Here is a 21,226-nt window from a genome sequence, read left to right as displayed (position 1 = left end):
CTTTAAAGCTACCATGTAGCATGGGGAGCCTTTGCAGCGTGAGGAGCCTCCTTTTCTTCACCCTCCTACTTGATGAGTACAGTGCCAGGATCGGAAGGCAGGGCCGGTCCGCATGGGGGGTGAGAGCTGAGCACCGGAGCTGGGCCCAGAGTGAGGCCCGGGGGCAGTGGCGGGACTGGTGCTGGGGCAGAGTCAGCCAGAGCACAGATCAGTGAACAGCAGCAGGCCAGCCAGCGATTGGGTCTGTAACCCTCGCAGAGTCCTGCCGGGTAGATAGCATTACCCCGTTTTGAGGATGGCGGGCCCAGTGAGGTTAGGGCTAGTCCAGGTGGTGGTTCGGGGGAGCACCAAGGTGAGGAGCTCCTAAGACCCTCTGTTCCAGTGCAGGGCAAGTTGGGAGTCCAGAGGGTTGGGTGAGCTGGAAGGCAAAGGGGAGAACTAAGTGAAGTGGAATCCTGTAGAAATGAGGACTGCCAGAGCACAGTCTGAAAGCAAGGCACAGATACTCCTTATTCCCCTGTGCTTTCAAGCACACAGCACATTTCACAACCCTAAAATCCATAGTGGCCCCGTTTGGAAAGGAAAGTTCAGAGTAGGGGTTGGGCTAGGCTGAGGTAGGAGGTCCTGTGCTGGCACCTGGGGGACGCCCTGCCTGTGTGTGCAGGCCATGGCCTCTGTCAGGGCCTCGCAAGGAATGTGGGGGGGGAGTGGTGACACTGCAAGGCCCAGGCCGGAGGCGCTTCCGGCCTGCCTGGGACACAGGTGGACTCGGGGATAAACTAACTCGGACCCTGGATTTGACTGAAAGCCTTGTCAGCATAAATGAAGCAGCAGTGGGGCTCTCCTGCTGGATTGGGCTTACGTGGCTCTTTCCAGATTGGCAGAAGCGTTAGCTAGCTGCTCATTTGTCATCCGTGGAGTTACACTCTAAGAGTCGATGCTTTTTAGCTTTTGTGAGGAGAGCTGGAATGACTCACTGGATTAAGAACTTGGTAAATAAAGGCTCATGAGTACTTCATTGCCCATGCTGAGCTCTAGTTGAGCACTTAGCAGTTTCCCGGTCCCTTCCTATGCACCTGGAGTGGGGATTCCCACCCCCAGCACCATTCGGGTGTTGAGAAGATATTACGGGGTGCCCTCTGGGTGCCTGGCATGGAGGATGGAGAAGAATGAAGGCTCAGTACTTGCCCTCGAAGCCACTGTTAGCACATTTAGGCATGCAACAGTAGATGTCCGTACAAGAGTAACAAGGGAGAGATGAGCTGAGGGGGAAGACTTCCCAAAGGGATGGGATCTCATATAGCTCATGCTCTGTGGGCCTTGATATCCTGCCTCAAGCTTTCAGAAAGCAGCCTTGCCCCTCAGAGTTCCCTTCTGCTCTTACCACAAACATCATTTCCTTCAGGCAGTCCCGACCACCCAGAGTGTTCCTTCCAGAACTTGTGGCCATCTGTAATTGGGTTATTTATCTGACCATAAGTCCCAGGAAGGTAGGGACTGACAGTTTGTTCACCGTTATATCCCTCGTTCCTCACATGGCACAGAGTTAGGTGTTCATTACACATTGGTGTGTGGCAAGAGGGTGGTGCCAGGCTCTCAAAAATTGAGTTATGAGGGCTTCAGGGGTAGCCGGCCAGTTGGTAGCATTGCCAGACTCTTCAGTTAGAAATCCTGGAATTGCAAAGGGCCCTTGGAGATCATCTAATCCTGTCCCCCCTCTTCATTTTGTCTCCCAGTGGGCAAGATGTAGAAATGGCCAGGTCTGGTCAAGTGATGTCTGAGCCGGGCTAAGAGCACACCCGGCTGGGAAGAAACGCACCCCAGCCCAGTGTGTTTAGTCCTTATGAAATCAGTTCTACCTCTACCCTACAGCAGAAGAAACAGAAAGTTGGGGAGAGAGACCCATACAAGGTCATTTATTTGGGGGCAGGGCCAGATCTTTGCCTCTCTCTGCTGAGAGGTGACCTCATCAGAGAGGGCAGGGGGCTGAGGGACTCAAAACAGATCACAGAAACTCATTCAGACAATCTCGCTGCCGTCTGCAGGACTGTCATTAAGGAATCCCAGAAGGGTCATCTTCCATCCTTGTCTTTCCGAAAGCTGGTTGAGAATATCCTGGAGCCTCTCAGTGTACTTTATCAGCTTTGGATAAAACATTGGACTCTGACTCCATGGACTTGCCGGGAGGGAGGGATAACAGCAAGGGCTTTTCCTTCTGTCCGGTCAGCACAGCAGAGCTGGCTCACCCTTGAACCCGCCTCTCCAGGATGTAGAAGGAGCAGCCTTCAGGGTCACAGGTTAAAGGGCATGAGCCTTCTGAGGGTGAAATCAAGGTCGTCTTTGGCAAGCGGTCTTAATAGTTTCCCGGTTTGGGGTTCCTGACGTGAGCCTTGGTGGCACACAGTGGAATTAGGAGCAGGGCCCATACATTACTTCTCAGTCTTGAACTCCGCCTGTGGCCTTCCCTGGGACCCGTGGGGCTGGTTGGAAGCACACATACTACCTGACGACCCATTAAGTCTTAAATTTACCCTCTCTGGAAGGTGAGCTCTGCCTTTTCTGGCTGCATGATCATGGGTGACTTTGCCTCTTTAAACCTCAGTTTCCTTTTCTGTAAAATGGGAACACTAATAGTACCCACTGCCAAGGATGGTCACAGGATTAAATGAGGTGGCACATGCTGAGCTGTTAGCACACTGCCTTGCAAACTGTAAACATGCTCTATTATGATGCTCCTGCTGATGAAAAACAGTGCGTGGTGCCTGTGGCCAGAGGCTTGCAGCCCAGCTAGGGCAGGGAAGCTAACATGCACGGCTGTGACCCATGTGGGACACGCTGTGGCTGCAGGCCATGGGGACAGTGTGTGGAAGGTCCCTCGTGGCTCCCAGGTGGACCAGCAAGCAGGAGCCTGTGGTGGGGAACTGGTCTCGACTGTCTGCAAGTGCAGGTGATGCAGGCACTCCGTCTTGGTGGTCCGGCAGGGACAGCGGGTGTCAGGGAAGCCTCCGTGGGGAAGACAAGCTGAGCCTAAATAGAAAGCTGGAACTGGGGCAGGTAGGCTGGGACTCCACACCCACACCCTTCGCCGGCTCTCTCCCTGCCTTTGACACTAGTCCCTTTCCTAGTGGTAGGACTGTGTTAGCGCCGGCTCTTGTGAAGTCTCTGGCCTTGTTTGTGTGCAGCTATTTTTAATTCCCATCGAGGACCTCATGCTGTCATTTTGTTTCTCTTTCTCCACTGCTGGTGAGGTCTGTGCCGGTTGCAGTGTCTACACCTAGTCCTGCACTTCTTGCTGCTTGTCTCCACGTTGGTATGCCTCCCCCGCCGCCCCCGCCGCACTTTCACCCACACATTCCCCAGGTAGAAGATCCTACGTGCCTGCCTCCCAAGAGAACATTTCTGTGGGGATATGACTCAGGGACAAAATTGCTAGGTCCTCATGGGGCATGTGTATGCTTAATGACTTAGTTACTGTCTGCTTATTCTCAGGCCTGCCCCAGTCTGTTTTCCACCAGTGTGTACAATAACGGTTCTGTGTGCCCCTTTTGTCCCACACTTGGCATTTCCCACCCTCGGGTTTGCCATTCTATAGGAGTGAAGAGCCTTGTGATCATGGGCATCCCCCCAAGTTGCACAAGGGTGAGCCCCTTGCTGCTGTGAGCCCCTCGGACTTTGCTTCTCTCTGAAGTTGCCCTAGTCATACCCTTTGCCCAACTTCCCTCAGGGCCTGTCTTTTTCATGTTGATATATAGGACTTCCTGGGATATTCCCTTTTAGTCTCTTGTCAATTTAGACATAGCAAATTGGGAAACAGTGTTTGCAGTCTGTTAACTTTGTCCATGGTGTTGGTTTCTGAAAAGAAATCCTTAAATTTTGATGTAATAAAATTCATTTATACACATAGCCACATGTGTATGTAAGTATTTGTACAGCTTTGACTTTGGAAATTTTGTTTAAGGATCTTGCCTGGCCCTACGTCACACAGATAGTCACCTGCATTTTCTAATAGTCACTTCCGGTCCTACCTTACATTTTTGTTGAGTGCCAGCCGTGTGGCAGAGCCCGTGGAAGGCAGTGGAGAAAGAGTGGTGGATGAGGAGGGCAAAGGTCCACACCGTCTTAGGGCAAAGAGTTGGACGTCTTTGGGCTTGATGTCCTGTACGCCGCAGGCTCTGGTCCACACAGCTTGGGACGCGTGAAGGAAGGCCGTCCTGGGATTGAGCCCCGCTTCAGGTTCCCAGCTCAGTGGGGAGTCTGCTTCTCCCTCTCTCTCTGTCCCTCCCCCCCCCGCCCCGCTTGTGCTCTCTCTCTCAAAATAAAATCTTTAAAAAAAAGAAAAGAATAAACTGGGGGGCCGATGGGTGGGAGGCTCAGAGGAACTGCAGGTCGGCATTCACTTTCCCCGTCACCCACTTGGGATCCCCAGAGGTCTCACTGGGTTACTTCCAAATCCTCCAGCCTTCCTGTTGCCTTTGGCCACTGTGATCCACAGAAGGGAGTTGGCCAAGCTAAGTAGTCTCTAAAGTCAGAGAGGCAGGCATTCTCCTGTGTCCTTGTGAAAGGCAGTTCCAGACTGTTTACATGTAGAGGATAAAGGAGGAACTGGTGCGACCTGTTTGAGCAGTCCCTCCCGGCCCCCCTGTAATTACAGTCCTACTGCGTTTTAGATAGAGCCCACTGTCTCTCTTCTGATTCCCGATTACGCGGATGTTTCTGCACAAGGATTGCTGCAACTCCAGCCCCAGACTCATCTTAGCGGACTATAAATCCAAGGTGTGTCTGACGCTGGATTCTCAGTGCCTGGAGTGGAGGAAAACCAGAGGAATGACTGGAGCCAGACTTAGGGAAAGGGAGAGGTAGGGAGCCTTGAGGAGGGCAGGCTGCTAGGAGACCCTAGGCCCTGGGGTGGGGAATTGTGGGTGGAGAGAGGTTAGAGTGATTCGGATTCACGGGAGGACAGCAGAGCTTGGGGGTTGGACTCACCCATTGGCCCCCCAGTTTATTCTTTTCTTTTTTCCACTCCCCGGGGAAGAGGGGGACAGGAGAGTGGCTTCTGGAGGACTCTAGAGAGGTGGTGGTTCGGCTTTTTCCCAAGCCCAGCCTGCATAGACTACAGCCCCTGAGGTGCCTAGGCACTGACTGGATCCTTCTACCCCATCTGGCTCCCACCTGCCACCTGGAGGACAGAGCCGTCCCTTTTCCCGCTTTCCCGCTCTCTGTCCCCACTGCTATGGCCCCAGCCTGAGGAGGCCACTCTCCCACCTTCCTCCAGGAGCTTCACCCTCCTGAACCCCACCAGTCCCCCGAACACGGAACCCTTCAGGATGATCATCTGACACCCCCCACCCCCAGCTGCACCCAACCCCCCTAAGTCGCTAGTCATTCCCTTGCATCCTGTGTTCCATGCTCCACGCCTCATGGACAGCACGCCTGAGTCCCCATGCTGGTACATCTTTTCACCATTTTCCTGGAGACCTTTCTCTTTCTCCTCACCTTTAACCTGGCCGGTTTCCTACTTGTCCTTGAAAATTCAGTTTGGATGTTGTCTCCAGTATACCTTCCCCACCTCTCACTCCTCCCTCTGGCCGGGTGGAAGTCCCCAAGGGAGAGGACAGTGTCCCCAGCCGCGCATCCATCCATATGTGTGTTGAGGTCTGTCTTTAGTGTCTTGGTATCTGAGGGAGTGAGCCTGAATTTCGAGGAAGTTTGGAACATAGATAGCTTCTGACCTCGTTTTTAAATGGGCATTCTGTGAGTAAATCAATTGATAATAAGGTTTGGAAGAAATCTCATTTATTTTTTAAATTTCTGCATAAAGTTCTTTGCCATTTGGCCACCTCAAAACAAACTAGTGTTTTAAAAAGCAAGAGAGAAAGTTTTAAATTACAAAACTGATAAAATAGAAATAGCTAACCATATAGACCCTCACTTTAACATATGATCAGTTTGTCATGTATTTGAAAATTAACTCACCTTGCATTTTATAAAAACCAGTCATCATTATACCTCAATTTTAAAAATGTATTAAAAAAAAAAAGAAAACACACTCCACCAAAGAAGACATATGGGTGGCAGACAGGATCAAGAAAAGACGCTCAGCATCACTAGACATTAGGAAAGTGCAAATTAAAATCACAGTGAGATAATTGCTGCATACTAAAGTGGCAAAATATTGAACAAACAAACCTGACGCAGTTCCAAGTGCTAGTGAGAATGTGGAGCCGTTGGAACCGTCGTACTGCAGTGAGGAATGCAGAATGTACAGCCACTTGGGTAATGGTTCGGCGATTTCTTATAAAGTTAGACATATACTTACTGTATAAGAATTCCACTTCTAGGTATTTACCCAAGAGAAATGAAGACATATGTCCACACAAAGACCTGTCAGTGAATGTTTATGGCTTTTTTAATAATTGCCCCAAGTTGAAAACAACCCCAATGTCCTTCAACAGGTTGAAAAGGCAAACAAGTGACGGTGTACCCATACAACAGAACACCTCTTAGCAATAAAAGGAGTAAACTACGGACATAGACAATACCATGGATCAGTCTCAAAAGCCAGACCACGTACTGTGTGATTCCATTTAACCGGACAGCTTGATAAAGGGTGTTGGAGAGGAAGAATCTCCTGTCCCCTTCAAGGTCCTTCCAGGTAGACTACGAATCAAATTGACACAAGACAGATTAACAGTAGAAAATAAAATTTAGTATATATGGGGAATTCACACAGGCATGGCATATTCCAAAGACAGGCAAAATGAGTTATCTGTGTCATCCTGAGATAAGAAGTGGGTAGGGGTCTAGTACTTCAAAGGGAAGGAATGTAATTGAGGGGAAAATGATAAACAAAAAGAGTAAATGTGTAGAAAACAAATGTTTGCTGGGCCACTCACAAACAATGGGACTCGGAGGACTTTGATCAGATAGGCCTTGCTGGGTCCCTCCCTGTCCACCAAGCCTAGTTCAGAGTATAATGTAGTTATCTATGGCAGTAGCTCTCTTCCTGGAGCAGGTTGTCTATCTAAATTCTTTGTAGACAGCTTTGGGGGAGGTAAAGAGCTTTTCCCGAATCTGCTGGGGAATGATTGCTTTTTACTCAAAAGAATCTTCATGTCAAAGTGGCCTGTTTGGGGGCGGCCTGCCCCTTGGCCCCTACGAGGGACACAGATCTGATCAGTGTTGCCAGGGCTGTGTGGGGCAGAGATTGACTGCAGGAGGGCACAGGGAACGTGGTGGGGAGTTGGAAGTTTCTGCACCTGGATATGGTGATGGTTATACATGGCACACATTCATCCGAACTCAGCTAAGCATAGACCTGTGAAGGGTGAGTGTTACCGTATGTAGATTATATTTCAGTTTCGAGAAACAGTGGTCAGTAGTTCTGCTCTTAGGACGACCACCGGTGCCTTGCTCAGGGGAGCAGGAAGGCCACACTGCTCTGCAGTGGGCGGTCTATGGAGATGACACAGCGGTACCTGATGTATGTCCCTGTGTGTGCACTGAAGGGATGGCCGGCCCACACCCACATGGAGCCTTTTCACCCAGCAAAGACCAGCGGGGCAGATGTTGCTGGAGCGTCATGAGCACTCCCTTCTCCCCTTGCCTCAGCAGTGATCACAGTGCTAGCATTTAGACCTAAACTCATGCTTCTGGAGACATCCTGCCAGTATTCCTTGTTGCTTCTAGATTTTAAGAGTTTGTCCTTTAAATATGAACGGCAGCTAAGGTACACGCTAAAGGGTCGTACCGACAGGTGCCTTTTTAGGAGATACTCTTTTCTTTTCCCTAAATCTTTTTACAGCGTTTTGAAAAGCAGAGAAGAGCCAACATATTGTGATCTTGATTACCCGTGTGAATATTGTTGGTGGGAGTGAGGTGAAAGCCAGCTCTGCCTCATGGTTTCCTGCCGACTGTCAAGTCTCAATCAAGCTGTGATGAGCTTAGTTCTTCTTGGCACCAGCTCAGCAACAGAGTTGTGTTTTGTTGGTTACTTGTTTTCATCCTGATGTAAATTTCAAAATGACAGCAAGGCCCTATTTTAAGGGAAGTGAACATGCGGTGTCACTTCCAACTGGTTGTGAAATGCTTGCTTTTAGTGGCGCCTGCGTGGCTCAGTTGCCTAAGCCACTGACTGTGATTTCGGCTAAGGTCATGATCTCAGGGTGGCGAGATTGAGATTGAGCCCCATGTTGTCAGGTTCCACGCTCAGCGGGGTGTCTGCTTGAGAGAGTCTCTCTCCCTCTCCCTCTGCCCCTCCCCCCACTTGTGCTCTCTATCGTGCTCAAAAATAAATAAATAAAAATCGAAAAAAAGAGAAAGAAGTGCTTGCTTTTGCTTGCTAAGAAAGGGGCTGCTGAAGGATAGAGTTGAAAGGTCTGTGTGTTGGTGAGGAGTAGCAGCCTGGCCACACCCCAGGCCAGAACAACAGCTGACGTGGGCTCCCAGAGCTATTTAGCATGCCTGCTGGAGAAGGCTGCCCAGGCCACTTCACTCCCAGGGGTCCTTGCTGCTCCCAGAGGAGCAGGGTTCTCTCTGGCCTCAGGGACAGCCCTTTCTGAAGTGGCCAGAACCCCTTCTCCCCCATTGCCCATCTCCCTTTGGGGTCCCTGTGTTCTGTCCCTCTGTGAGGTCTTCCCTACCACCACCCCCTTCACCTGGTTAGCTCAGGATAGGAGAAACTAGGGTAGTTTGAACTGTTCATAAGTCGGAGTTAGCGGGCTGTGCCGCTGGTCCCGCAGCCTACCCGGGAGAGAGAGGACTGTCCCCTTTTCTGTAGAAGTGGGAACGAGTCCTCCCTGTTCTCCAGGAGCTTCCCAACTGAGCCCAAACAGAGATGAAATAGAGTGATCAGCCAGGCAGAGACCTTTAGAAATGGTAAAACTGGTAAAAGTTGATTAAGATTTTTGAAGACGGGGGAAGAAAAGGTTGAAATAGAACAGATCATTTTGCTGCCACATTTCCTCTAGTGCTCCAGAGTCAGCCGCAGGCTCTCCTTTCAAATAAACTGCTGAAAGAGTGAAACATATTAAACACTTTGATTCTCACTCTGAATTAGCCACTAATATTTTGTCAATTATTCTTTATATATTTGATAAGTTAGTCTCTCTTTCACATGTGAGAGAAAGTAGTCAGAACTCACCATAACCCTCGTCAAAGCAGGTAAGAGTCTGAGCTTTGCTGTCAAGACGGTCCTACCTGGAGCCATTTGAACCCCTGCTGCTGCAGGATCCGGGGACTGATGTCATTCTCCAAGCCGTGCTCTTCTCCTCTTAAGAGGGGGACAGTTAGTCCTACTCGTTAGGGCAGGGCAGTATTTGGAGGTGTAAAACACCTGCTGTGGTGCCTGGCACACACTGGGTGCTCAGTAAGATGGAAATAGTATTTATTGCTCTAATCGGGAAGTAATAACCCAGCATGGGATGACATTTAAGCGGAAGGCACCTGAAACCTGTTTATACTAATGATGATCAAAAGGTCTTTCACCAATTCTATAATACTAATTATAAGATCATTTTAGGGACGCCTGGATGGCTCAGTTCCTTCAGCTCAGGTCATGATCCCAGGGTCCTGGATCAAGTCCCACATTGGGCTCCTTGCTCGACAGGGAGCTTGCTTCCCCTTCTGCCTGCAGCTCCCCTTGCTTGTGCCCTCTCTCACTCTCTGGCAAATAAATAAATAAAATCATTTTAATCTGAGTTACTGAATTCTTTTTCTTTCTTTTTCTTTTTCTTAAGTCTCTCTGGTCAGACCTCACTTGCTCTGGGTAGCTGTCCCTGACCCCTCAGTTTGCACGAGATGCCCTTCTGGGTACCCTCAGCCCTTCACTTCCCTCCGTCAGAGCCCTTCCTGTGCTGGTCTGTCTCCTTCCCTGACCCACGGGTCAGAGCGTGGACACTGGCCATGTGGTTATTGAGAAGCTCCACATTTTAATGTTGCTGCTAGTAATAAAAATGGGGAGCTTGTGGGCGCCTGGGTGGCTCAGTCGTTGAGCGTCTGCCTTCGGCTCAGGTCATGATCCCAGGGTCCTGGGATCGAGCCCCGCATCGGGCTCCCTGCTCCGCGGGAAGCCTGCTTCTCCCTCTCCCACTCCCCCTACTTGTGTTCCTGCTCTCGCTGTCTCTCTCTCTGTCAAATAAATAAATCTTTAAAAAAAAAAAATGGGGAGCTTGTCATCTAACAACGCAGGATGCCTTTCTAGTGGGAGAGGGGATAAACTCCCAGGAGCCCAGCTAGCACGGAGGCTCTTTGTGCAGCCGTGAGGGTCCGGCTGCCCCACCCCCAGGAGGGGCCCCCAGCCTCACGGTGTGGTCCTGTCTCCTAGGTTGGGAACTACAAGCGGACCGTGAAGCGGATAGACGATGGCCACCGTCTGTGCAGCGACCTCATGAACTGCCTGCACGAACGGGCGCGCATCGAGAAGGCGTACGCACAGCAGCTCACCGAGTGGGCACGGCGCTGGAGGCAGCTCGTGGAGAAGGGTAGGGGGCTGCCCGGGCGCTCCAGGCAGATCTCACAAGATCAGCGCAGGAGTGCGTGTTCAGTTCTGGGGGGCTGTGCTTCATAGTGGGGAGCAGCAGGGAGCCTTCACCCAGCAGCCCGGGCTGTGTGGGCTTTCTTCCCTTTTCTCTGTGGCACGGGGCTTTCCTGCAGACAGTGCCAGTCTCCCGCCGCAGCCCTTGTCGTCCATAGGACGTGCTACGCTTGCCAGTCTAACTCAGAACAGCCCCTACAGGGCCCAGATCTGAGTAAAGCGCCCATCACATCAGAGGCCTTGCGGCTCTACACTGTGGGCTCCAACGTGGAGAGTTGTTTATCTGTAAGCTTGGCTGTGTAGCACATCAGGTAAGACTAGATGGTGACATGTGGCAGGCTTTCGAATTTCGGATTTTAACAGGAATAACTAGAGGTGCTGCATGGTGCAGGTTTTGCCCCCGCTCCCTCCCTAGCAAACCGCTCAGAAGATTCGGGAGTTTAGCAACAGAACGCTGCTATGGGTACAGATTGTGCTCAGAGTGCACTTCCCAACACAGAGGGGGAGCTGGGTGGGTTACAGGGTTTCCTGGGACAGAAGCCGGAGAGTGGGGCTTTCCAGGGTGTGCTGTGGGCCAGCCTCTTCTACATGATGGCTGACCTCAGAAGATGGGGGTGCCAGGCCACCGGCTGAGGGGTCCTGGACGGGCAGGGCCCCAGGCAGCTACAGCTGGGTCTGGACCAGCTGCTCATCTTTCCCCCGTTGCTGAAACAAGTCATCTGTGGGGCTTAGCACGGGGCCTTGGTTCAGAGTAGGTGTCAGGGAGCGAGGTGGCCGTGCAGGGAAGGGGCAGCTCCTGCAGTAAACCGTAACTGTTGTTTTATTTCCACCTCTCAGGATCCAGCTATCCACACTGTCCCTTGTGTTTATTCAGAACTTGAGGTTCACAAAGCACCCTTGCCCCCGCTTACCTTGTGGATCCCGCCACTGTGTTCAGACCAAGGCTGGAGAGGGAGCTGCTCATTTTGTAGACACGAGGGATTCGAAGTTCAGAAGGGCTCACCTTCCACGGTTATGCCCCTTCCAGCGCCTCTGTGTGTCATTACCCAGCTCAAACAGTGACTGTCCCTGGGGAGAGCCTTGAGGACAGGACCTGGATCTTCCCATTTTCATCCTCACATTCTGTCATAGCCTCTTCCTCCCTTACCTAATGCCATGCCACCCCACACCCTCAACAAAATGACAGGCCGGATTACGAGCTTCCTTCCTGAGCAGTGTGCGAGGTGACCACTAATCTAGAGATTTCCATCTGGCCAGAGCAGTTTCCTGCCTCCAACTGTCCTTCCTCTCTGCAAGACAGGGCTTCCATTCTGCTGAGAGAGAGTCCTCCGTTTAACAGGCAGCTCTTGAGTTCCTGCTCTGAGCCAGGGCTCGGTTCTCCTTGTGGGAGTGAATAAGAGACGTGCTGAGGAGTCCACTGCAGGGAAGGGAGAGGGCGGGCTGCAAGAGCACCCGAGCAGACGGGGAGAGAGGTCAGCTCACTTCAGAGGGTCCTCCTCCTCCAGCCCACCTTAAGCAAATTAAAACTTCCAAGATGCAGAAATTGGAAGTCTTTAAAAGCTTAGTGACTTTAAAAAAAGAAAATGTGTGTAATCCCCTAATTTCCCTAACAAAAGAATGGTTGAGTAGATCCAGCTTCAGTTCCTTATTCTTCATCCCAGACTGAAAAAGGAACAGCCACTAAGAGAAAACTGTCTGAAAGAACCGAAAGGAAACCTCCCAGCCCCCACAGCCAGGCTGCTGGCCTAGAATCCCATCCTCACAGCTGAGAGAGGTTAACGGACGAAATCCCCACGCAGGGCCTGTCTGGGAGCCCTGGTGCCCAGTAACCACCAGCTTCTCTCCTGTGCCAGGGCCCCAGTATGGAACGTTGGAGAAGGCCTGGACGGCAGTCATGTCCGAGGCAGAGAAGGTGAGCGAGCTGCACCTGGAGGTGAAGGCCTCGCTGATGAATGAGGACTTCGAGAAGATCAAAAACTGGCAGAAGGAAGTCTTTCACAAGCAGATGATGGGAGGCTTCAAGGAGACCAAAGAAGCCGAGGATGGCTTTCGGAAAGCACAGAAGCCCTGGGCCAAGAAGCTGAAAGAGGTGCCTCCCTCCTGCAGGCTGCCCCTGCCCGGCCTGACCCCGTGCTTCTTGGCTAGACCCCCTCTGACTGCTTTAGGCCCAGGATGCTAACAGCAGTAGAGACAAGGCCCCCTCTTGGGGTTAGCAGAAGGGATTAATTTAAAATTTTTATTTCTTTCGTATGTGTTTTTCTTTGAAATTTGCAAATAATACTGATACCGGTTTTTCTAAAAGTAGCCAAAGCCACTGAGTCTCCTTTGGCCTTGGCTAGCTGGAGGCTCTCCTACACGGACCCCATGCCCACAAGCAGACCCCCCACCCCGCCACCGCAGCTTGGCCAGCCCCTTCCCTTAGGGGCCCACTTGCTGCTTCCTTCCGTCTCCACCGGCTGGCTTTTCTCAGGAGCTGCACCATTTCCTCCTCCTCAGAGTCCTCCTCCTCAGAATCTCCCAGAACAGACCTCCGTCTTCGGGTAGTAATGACAGGCTTTCCTTCTTTTTTCCGTGTCTTGGCTTTTGCCACGTTTCCTTTGTCTTCTTGTCCGTGGCCTCATTTATAATGACTACCCCACCCCCTCTCGAGGCCATGGTTACAAAACTCATCTTTCCCCTCTAGAATGAACTCTGTGACTTTGGCTCAAGGAAGGAAGCCTCTGAAATAAAGATACAGCGACGTGTGGGTGCACGTGTTCTCCCTGAGTTAGCCATGGAGCCCGTGGCCTGTAGGTCTGCCTGCCAACATTACCCCTCCTGGTAGCTCTGGAACTTCGGAATGTTCTTCGTATTTGCTGTTCCAGCTGCGGGGCGTGCTCTTCCCGCAGACAGCCACACCTCCTGTACATTCTTGCTCCATGTGATCTTGGCTGGCTCTCTCCAGCCGCTCCGGATGCGGTTCGACCCACACCGCCCCAGCACAGCGCCCCACCTCTCTTCCCTGCTTTCCTCTCCTCCTTGGCACTCATCACCCTCTTGTTCACTGTGCTCTTCAGCTGTCTTTTGTAGTTGCCTCCCTGGCTAGACGGAGGGCTCCCCGAAAGCCAGGGTCTTTGTTGCTGCACCCCGGGTGCCTAGAACAGCGCCCGGCCCAGAGCAGGCCCTCCGTCCCTTTCTGCTGAATGAACTCCTCCCTCGTAACTACTTGTAATTATACGGCATGCCCAGCTTTGTACCTGTTCTTCCCCTCTCCTCTGGGGGGTGAAAGCAGAGTCTGTGAAGCCTCTGGTCAGGATTTTGAACTTGCAGACACGTGGCACTCAGGAGCTCGTTCTCCCTGTAGGTGGAAGCAGCAAAGAAGGCCTACCACGCGGCATGTAAAGAGGAGAAGTTGGCCACATCCCGAGAAACCAATAGCAAAGCGGACCCATCCCTCAACCCCGAGCAGCTTAAGAAGTTGCAAGACAAAGTAGAAAAATGCAAGCAAGACGTTCTGAAGGTAAATGGGGCACGTCTTTCTCCGTGTTGAATGCACGTGCCTCACCCGGTCACCTCTCGGGCCCACAGTGAGCCTTTGTTGCTGCTTGATGGGACGGGTGGAGAGATGGCCCACCAGTAAGACCTACTCCTGCGCTCAGGAGGGCCCCGCAGTGAGCACTCACCTTACCACAGCCCCCTGTGCCCCGCTGAGGACGGGGGCCGACCCAAGTGCTGGGCAAGCTCGGGGAAGGGGCGGGTGTGCGAGAGGCGGGAGGGAGCAGCTTGTGCAGGACAAGGAGGTGTGGATGCCAGCGTCTGGCAGCTGATACGTGAGCCGGCACGGAGGGGCATGATGACCGAATCGCCAGTGGTCTTGCAAGGCCAGTGAAGTAAGGAGCTAGGACACTGCTACCAGCGAGCCACTGAAAGAAGGTTCCAGAGCTCAGGGAGGGCAGAGGTTTAGAGGAGGGCCACAGCTGGGAAGGCTTGCCCTGGTGGTGAGTGGAGGGAGTCCCCAGAAGGAGTGGTGGAGTATCCAGGAGGCCCAGCACACTGTGGCCGTGGGGAGCATGGAAGGGTGGGGGGAGCAGGCGGGTAGTTGCAGCAGTGAAGGCCCCCGAGAGGGGTGGGTGGAGGCTGCGGGCGCTCAGCCAGGAGACCGTGAACAGGCCCTGTGTGCAGCAGGCCCAGTGCAGCACCCTGGGTGCCGTGGGGGAGGTGTCCTGCTGCCGTGGATGAGAGAGATCGTATGGGAAGATGGTATAAGCTGTTGGGCTCCACGGATGCAGGTAGTGATTCTGCCTGGAAGGCCTGAGTCACGGGTGCAAACACTAGACAGATTCAGATAATTTAAAAGTTCCCAGTAAGTGAGAGCTGACGCGAGCAAGGCCCAGGCCACCACCTCTGCGGCACGGTGACGGGTGCGGGGCTGGGGCTGCGGCTGTCAGGAGCCCTCCTGCAGCAGTGCTGAGGAGACGCCACCTGCCTTTGGCGAGAGAGAGGCAGCCGACTGAGAAGGGCTGCGTCCCGGGAACAGGATGTGAGGCCAGAAAGGAAAGAGGAGCCCCGAGCTGCTCTGTTAACACCCACCGCCTTCTCAGGCTTGGATGGGCACCACTGAGCCCAGGGAATTAGGTGGTGGCATCTCTGTTGTGTGACGCAGGAAACTAAGTTCAGAGAGGCTCAATCTTGTGCCACCTGTTAGTGTGAGTGGGGGAGGGCCCATACCCTCTCTTCCCCACCCCTCACCACTCTGTCATCAGCATGGTGACGGAGGGCGGTTGTGGGGAATGTCTGCAGAAGAGTTCATCGCTCAGAGTGAGCACCAGAGTCCCTTGGGGAGCAGCCCCCCCCCCCCCGCCCCTGGCTCTGGGACTGGGGCTGGGGCCAGGCGGCTGCCTCCACCGTGGAACCAGGTGAGGAGCCTGGGGCTACATGCCGAATGGGGAGGGCACCTGGGCTCAAGGAACAGAAGGCTGGGGGGCTGCTGAGGGTTGCTTTTTCCAGGTGTCCATGACAGTGCCTGGAGGAGAGACGAGGCATCTCTGGTCCTGGGTATGGGGGTAGGGGTGGGGGTGAGGGACGTAGACACACATACCTTTTGTGTTTCACAGTCACTCACAACAGAGCCCACCAAATTGATCCGGGTCCGAGGTCAGACATAAGGCACCTGTCAGGATGACTGGGCCACTTTGTAGAGGTTTCCTTCCCTACTCTGCGGTCTAGCCAGTGACCTTGGGGCATGATAGTCCTTGTAGGCCAAGAGCTGGCCCGGACAGGAGGGCAACCCCACCTTCTACTCCCCTTTTTGAAGCAGGTTCTAAAAGCCAGCACCGACTGGCTACACACTCCCTTCTGTATTTCCTTCAGGCAGTGACTGCGTCTTGCAGTATCCATCAGAAAGGAACTTCTCATGTTCAGTGCTAAATGTCCAGTCCACAGGAGAGCGAAGGCTGTCTCTCATTTCACTCCATGGATGTTTACTAGGAACTTTCTATGTGCTCTGTGCTAGGAATTCCCCAGTAGTGATGATCCTGCTCTGCATCTGGCTTTGCTGGGTCAGGGTTGTTTGTGAGCACAGGCCAGGGACCTGGGAAGCATCCTGTTGCCACTGGGCACCTCAGGGGCTCTGGGGAGGTTGCTGTGTTGTTGAAGAATCCCAGAGAAGTGCTTGCTCTCCAGGCGCTGGGTGTTTAACCGCAGCAGCATGTCTTGAGGCCTCTGAGCTCGTGATCTCACGCAGGGCCTCACACATAGACACAGGGCAGTTGACGATGACGATGAGGAGTAATCAGAGGAGTTGGTGGCACTCTGTTCCTGCTGGGAATGTCCAAATTCTGGAAAGGATAACCTTTTCCTGGGGTCACAGAGGACCCAAGGCCAGCCAGGAGGCTCAGAAGCAGAACAAGGAACAGCATATAAGGGGGGGGTGGGGAGGGGAGGCTCCAGGCAGTGGGTGGGGCCTGTTAGGGAAGTCTTTCAGAAGAGGGGTCTCTGGAGCATAAAGGGGAGTTTTCCAGGGCATGAGTCACAGCAGGGTGTCTGGGACGGAAGCAGCGTAGACAGTAGATTTGGAGTCTCGAGTGAGGGCAGAGCTGCTTCAGGGATGTGGCAGGGTCTGGGGTCCCGAGACCTGGCCTTGATCCTGAAGGCGGGAGGCTCAGCCCTTCCTCAGTAGTCCACAGTGTCGTCAGAGACAGAAAAGCGAAGTTCCTGGGTGGCCAGCTCATCTGCCCATGATCCCTCCATTTCTCAGGGTCTCCATAGCGGGAAGGCTTACAGTAAATATGGCCCGAGCCCTGCCGTCCCTCATTTTGCCCCAGGAGGCTCCTTTGGTCCTGCCCTATTTCCTTTCTGGTAAAACCCCTTCTCGAGGCCAGTCTCGGGCTGAACGGCTGTGTAGGGGGGAGTGGTGGGCTGGAGGACAGGAGGATAAGGACTTTTTTGAATGCCTACTTCGTGCAGCTTGATGCCCTTTGTCTGTCACCTCATTTAAATATCAGATTGCTGTGATGTAGAAGTACGGCATGGTCGGCTCCGTTCCAGACCACCACAAGAAAGTGAGCCAAATGACTGTTTTTGGTTTCCCAGTGCACATAAAAGCTATGTTTACACAATAGTGTAATTTATTAAGTGTACAATAGCATTACATCTAAAAACAGTATACACACCTTAATTAAAACATACTTTATTGCTACAAAATGCTAACCATCATCTGAGATTTCAGCAAGTCATGATCACTAATCACAGATCACTATGACAAATGTAATAATAACGATGAAAACTTGAGATACTGAATTACCAAAATGTGACCAGAGACAGGAAGCGAGCAAGTGCTGTTGGAGAAATGGCACTGGGAGACGTGCTACACGCAGGTTTGCCCCAGACCTTCAGTCCGTAAAACACACAATACTGTGGAGCGCCATGAAACGGGGTTTGCCTGTACCTCGTTTTCTGCAGAGGGAAGTGAGGCTGTCAGAAACTCAGGTGCCAGGACTCACCCCCCAGGTCTGTCTGGCGCTCAGAGCCCGAGATGTTGCCCAGAGGTATCTGCTGAGTCACCACTGCTGTGGGCAAGGTCCAAGGCTCAAGGGGGCCCCAGCATAGCCCTTCCTCAGGGAGAGGACACGGATGGATGCCATGGGCGCGAGTCAGCAGGGCAGCGGTGCTCGAGACCATGCACCTTGGGCTCCAGAGTGACTGCCCCTTCCCCAGCGTCTGCCTGTTTGGGCCTGGTACTAGCTGAGAGGCCTGGCACATGCCAGGAGTGTGGTTTGCGGTTCAGAAGTGGAGGGGCTGGGACTTGAATTTGAAAGTGGAGTCCGTCAGACTCCAGTGCTTGTGCTCTTTGTGCTTTGGAATCTGTGGAGGCCTGAGAAGCTTTCCCCAAGGATGACCTCAGTGGTGGAGGTGGCATCGAGATGAGCCTGGGGGGCCTGGCCATGTGGGGTGGGAAGGGCGTCTTTCTGAGTATTTTCCCAGCCCAGATTGGGTGGAAGCACCCTTCGGGAGTAGAGGTAGAGCATGAGTCTTCTGGGCTGGAACCCGAGGAAGTAGATCCTTGGATGCCGGTCACAGCTCCTCACCCTGCTCATAAAGTCACTCAGAGTGTCTGCTTTAGTATTGTCAACTGATAAGTGGGTCTAGATGCTGATGAATTCAGAAGTGGCAGAAAGGGACAAAGGCAGGTGAGGAACAGGGTGGTGTAGAGCCTGGCTCGCTTTCTCTCCGTCAGAGGGAACCAGGGTGAATGGAGATGAACCTTCATCCTATTGTGCCCGGATTCTCTTGTAGACCAGAGAGAAGTACGAGAAGTCCCTGAAGGAGCTTGACCAGGGCACGCCGCAGTACATGGAGAACATGGAGCAGGTGTTTGAGCAGTGCCAGCACTTTGAGGAAAAGCGTCTGCGCTTCTTCCGGGAAGTTCTGCTGGAGGTTCAGAAGCACCTAGACCTGTCAAACGTGGCCAGGTGAGTTTCCATTTAGAGAAAGAGCACATCACCATGAGGTCAGTGAAAAGTTGCTTCTGAATAAAGCTCGATCACTGCTCTCCAGACTTGGGATGGCAGTGTTCGTCAGAAGACCTTCTCTCTGGGGGCTCCGGCGTGGCTCAGTCGGTTAAGCATCTGACTCTTGGTTTCAGCTCAGGTCACGATCTTAGGGTCATGAGATCAAGCGCTGTGTTGGGCTCCGTGCTCAGTGGGGAGTCCGCTTGGGATTCTCTCTCTCCCTCTGCCCCCCACCACTCTCCCTCTCAAAGAAATAAATAAGTCTTTAAAAAAAAAGGGGGGGGGCGCCTGGTTGGCTCAGTCGTTAAGCATCTGCCTTCGGCTCAGGTCATGATCCCAGGGTCCTGGGATCGAGTCCCGCATTGGGCTCCCTGCTCGGCGGGAAGCCTGCTTCTCCCTCTCCCACTCCCCCTGCTTGTGTTCCTGCTCTCGCTGTGTCTCTGTCAAATAAATAAATAAAATCTTTAAAAAAAAAAAAAAGTTAAGTCCCTGGTTAAGTCCTCCTGCCCAGGGAGGGACCTTGTGCTGAGCCTGTCTGCAGCTGTGTGGTTGGCCTGGGCCAGGCACCCCACCGCCTGGGACGGCTGATTGCTGGCCTGAGCTGGGCGGCCTCGGGCCACGCAGTAAGGTGGGCCACGCGCTGCTGGCTCTGTGTACAACAGTCTAGATCCAGGTAGGAAGGGAGGGCCACAGTTGGTGTATTTGAAATGAAGCCAGGAACATCTCTCTATGTTTCCTGGGCTGGTGTGCCCTGTCCTCAAGACTGTCTTACTTCGAAGCCCCTCCAGAGGCCCCTCCTCTTAGAGCAGCTCCCTGCTCAGCCCTTGACTACTCAGGGGTCCCTTGGACAGCAGAGGCCCTCGGACTCAGCTCTGGATCATGACATGGAGGCTGTGGTATTTCTCCTGCATTTGCCTTGTCTGTGGTCCTGTGGTGCCTCCACAGGGCCAGAGGTCTGGGCTAACCATGGATGTGGACTTCAGTCATCCATATCGCAGAGCCACGTAGAAATGACTCACGAGCTAAGGCTTCTCGTTCGTAGGAAATTACATTCTCTTTGTCTCTTGCACAGTACAGCGGGAAGGAACAATTACTGTACAGCCACTCTGCCAGGATTTAATTAATGCTTATGACAGTCTATAAAGTGGGTGGCATTGTTCCCCGTCTTACGGGGCAACTGAGGCCGGTTGTAGTGGATTGACTTGCCTGGGGCTACACGGCTGGCTGGGGTGGGGTGTACATGCCCGACCTCGGCTGGCATGCCTGGCCTGAGCTCTCGAAGCCAGCCTGGGGAGTAGACGGCAGAGTAGTGTCCGAGCGCTGCCAGAACAAAGTACCAGAACCCAGTGGCTTATGACAGCAGAAGTTTATTCTCTCTCTCAGTTTGGAGGTGGGAAGTGTGAAATCAAGGCGTTGGCAGGGCCGTGTTCCCTCTGAGGCTCTCGGGGAGGATCGTTGCAGCTGTCTGTCTGCTGTCAGTCCTTGGCTTGTAGACACATCGCCCCCGTCACACGGCCATCTTCTCTCTCTGTCTTCACCTGCCCTTCCCTCCGTGTGAACAGTGCCCATCCCTGCCTTCCAGGACAGTCATGCATCTCCTCTGTTTGATTTAGCTACAAGAACATTTACCGTGACCTGGAGCAGAGCATCAAAGCTGCTGACGCGGTGGAGGACCTGAGGTGGTTCAGAGCCAACCACGGGCCAGGCATGTCCATGAACTGGCCACAGTTTGAGGTAAGAGGAGGCTGTGCCCGTGACCCCCTGGGCCCACAGGATTGAGACATATGCTATCTTTTTCCTTCCAACCCAGTGTTGGCCTTTGCCCTGCTTATGAGGCAGCCTTTAAGCATGGCTACTCTGGGATCCAGGTCGATGTTGAGAGTCCCGAGGGCACTCCTGAAGGGCCTTCTGAATCTCAGTGAAGGTGCGATTATGTTCTTTCTCGTTAAGAACTTGGATGGTCGCTTGTTGACCATCGGCGTTGTCTTCTCAGGGTGAGTCCCAGGAGCCGCCGGTTCCCTGCCGCACCCTGCAGGATGGCTGCGAAGTGGGCTGTCGCAGGGCACACCAGGCCTGGCGGCCTCGGGTCTGGGGGGGGAGTGGGGGGCGGGTTGTGTGTAGCTCTTCTTACCCTTCGCATGAGGGACTTTTCCTTGTTTCAGGCAGTACATTCAGCTAATTTTGGTTCAGAATTAACTTTTCTCTTTTCCTGATTTCATGGGTCTAAGCTTCCAGTATCTTTACATGCAAAATATGAGGGCCTGGGGATCTCGGGTCTCTTCCAGCCCCCTCTGCCCCTCCCACCCCCACCAGGCCCTGCCACCCGCTTCTCTGAGGGCAGGGGTCTCCCCATCTTGTGGTAAAGCAGGGGCCAGGAAAGGCTCGGCAGCTGCCTTCCAGGGAGGGTGCCTTGTGTGGGGGCCGAGGGGCTTCCCGTGCCTCGGTGGCCACCAGGGCCCTGGCTGCACTTACGTCTGATCTCACCACTTGGCAGCTGTGGGACACTGAGCAGGTCGTTTCCATGTATAAAATGGGGGTGACAACAGCACCCATGTCCTCCAGCAGCTGGGGGTCCATGCTGGCCCTTGGCCCCATCTTAGTCCACAGTTGTGTCTGTCCTCACACATGTGCCTCTGTCTTCTGGAGCTTCTTCTCAAGAAAGCTGCTCCGATGGCAGCGTAGGTCCCTGCAGCTGAGCACGCCCCCC

The 21,226-nt window shown here is 53.2% G+C and overlaps 1 protein-coding gene across 6 annotated transcripts in view; it reads left to right on the top strand.

Moving 5' to 3' along the window:
* The window catches only part of PACSIN2 (protein kinase C and casein kinase substrate in neurons 2), a 132,041-nt gene that overhangs the window by 101,095 nt on the left and 9,720 nt on the right, over nt 1–21,226 (top strand). For all 6 annotated transcript variants that reach the window (XM_081822600.1, XM_081822596.1, XM_081822597.1 and 3 more), the window contains exons 3-7: nt 10,322–10,478; nt 12,385–12,620; nt 13,875–14,030; nt 18,305–18,480; nt 20,133–20,253. In XM_081822600.1, the coding sequence (XP_081678726.1) occupies nt 10,322–10,478; nt 12,385–12,620; nt 13,875–14,030; nt 18,305–18,480; nt 20,133–20,253 (846 nt within the window). The remainder of the gene's footprint in view (nt 1–10,321; nt 10,479–12,384; nt 12,621–13,874; nt 14,031–18,304; nt 18,481–20,132; nt 20,254–21,226) is intronic.

Source organism: Leptonychotes weddellii, chromosome 5 (assembly GCF_054177405.1).
Source record: "Leptonychotes weddellii isolate Sample4059 chromosome 5, ASM5417740v2, whole genome shotgun sequence".
NCBI lineage: Eukaryota > Metazoa > Chordata > Mammalia > Carnivora > Phocidae > Leptonychotes > Leptonychotes weddellii.
This window is presented reverse-complemented; position numbering and strand designations above follow the sequence as displayed.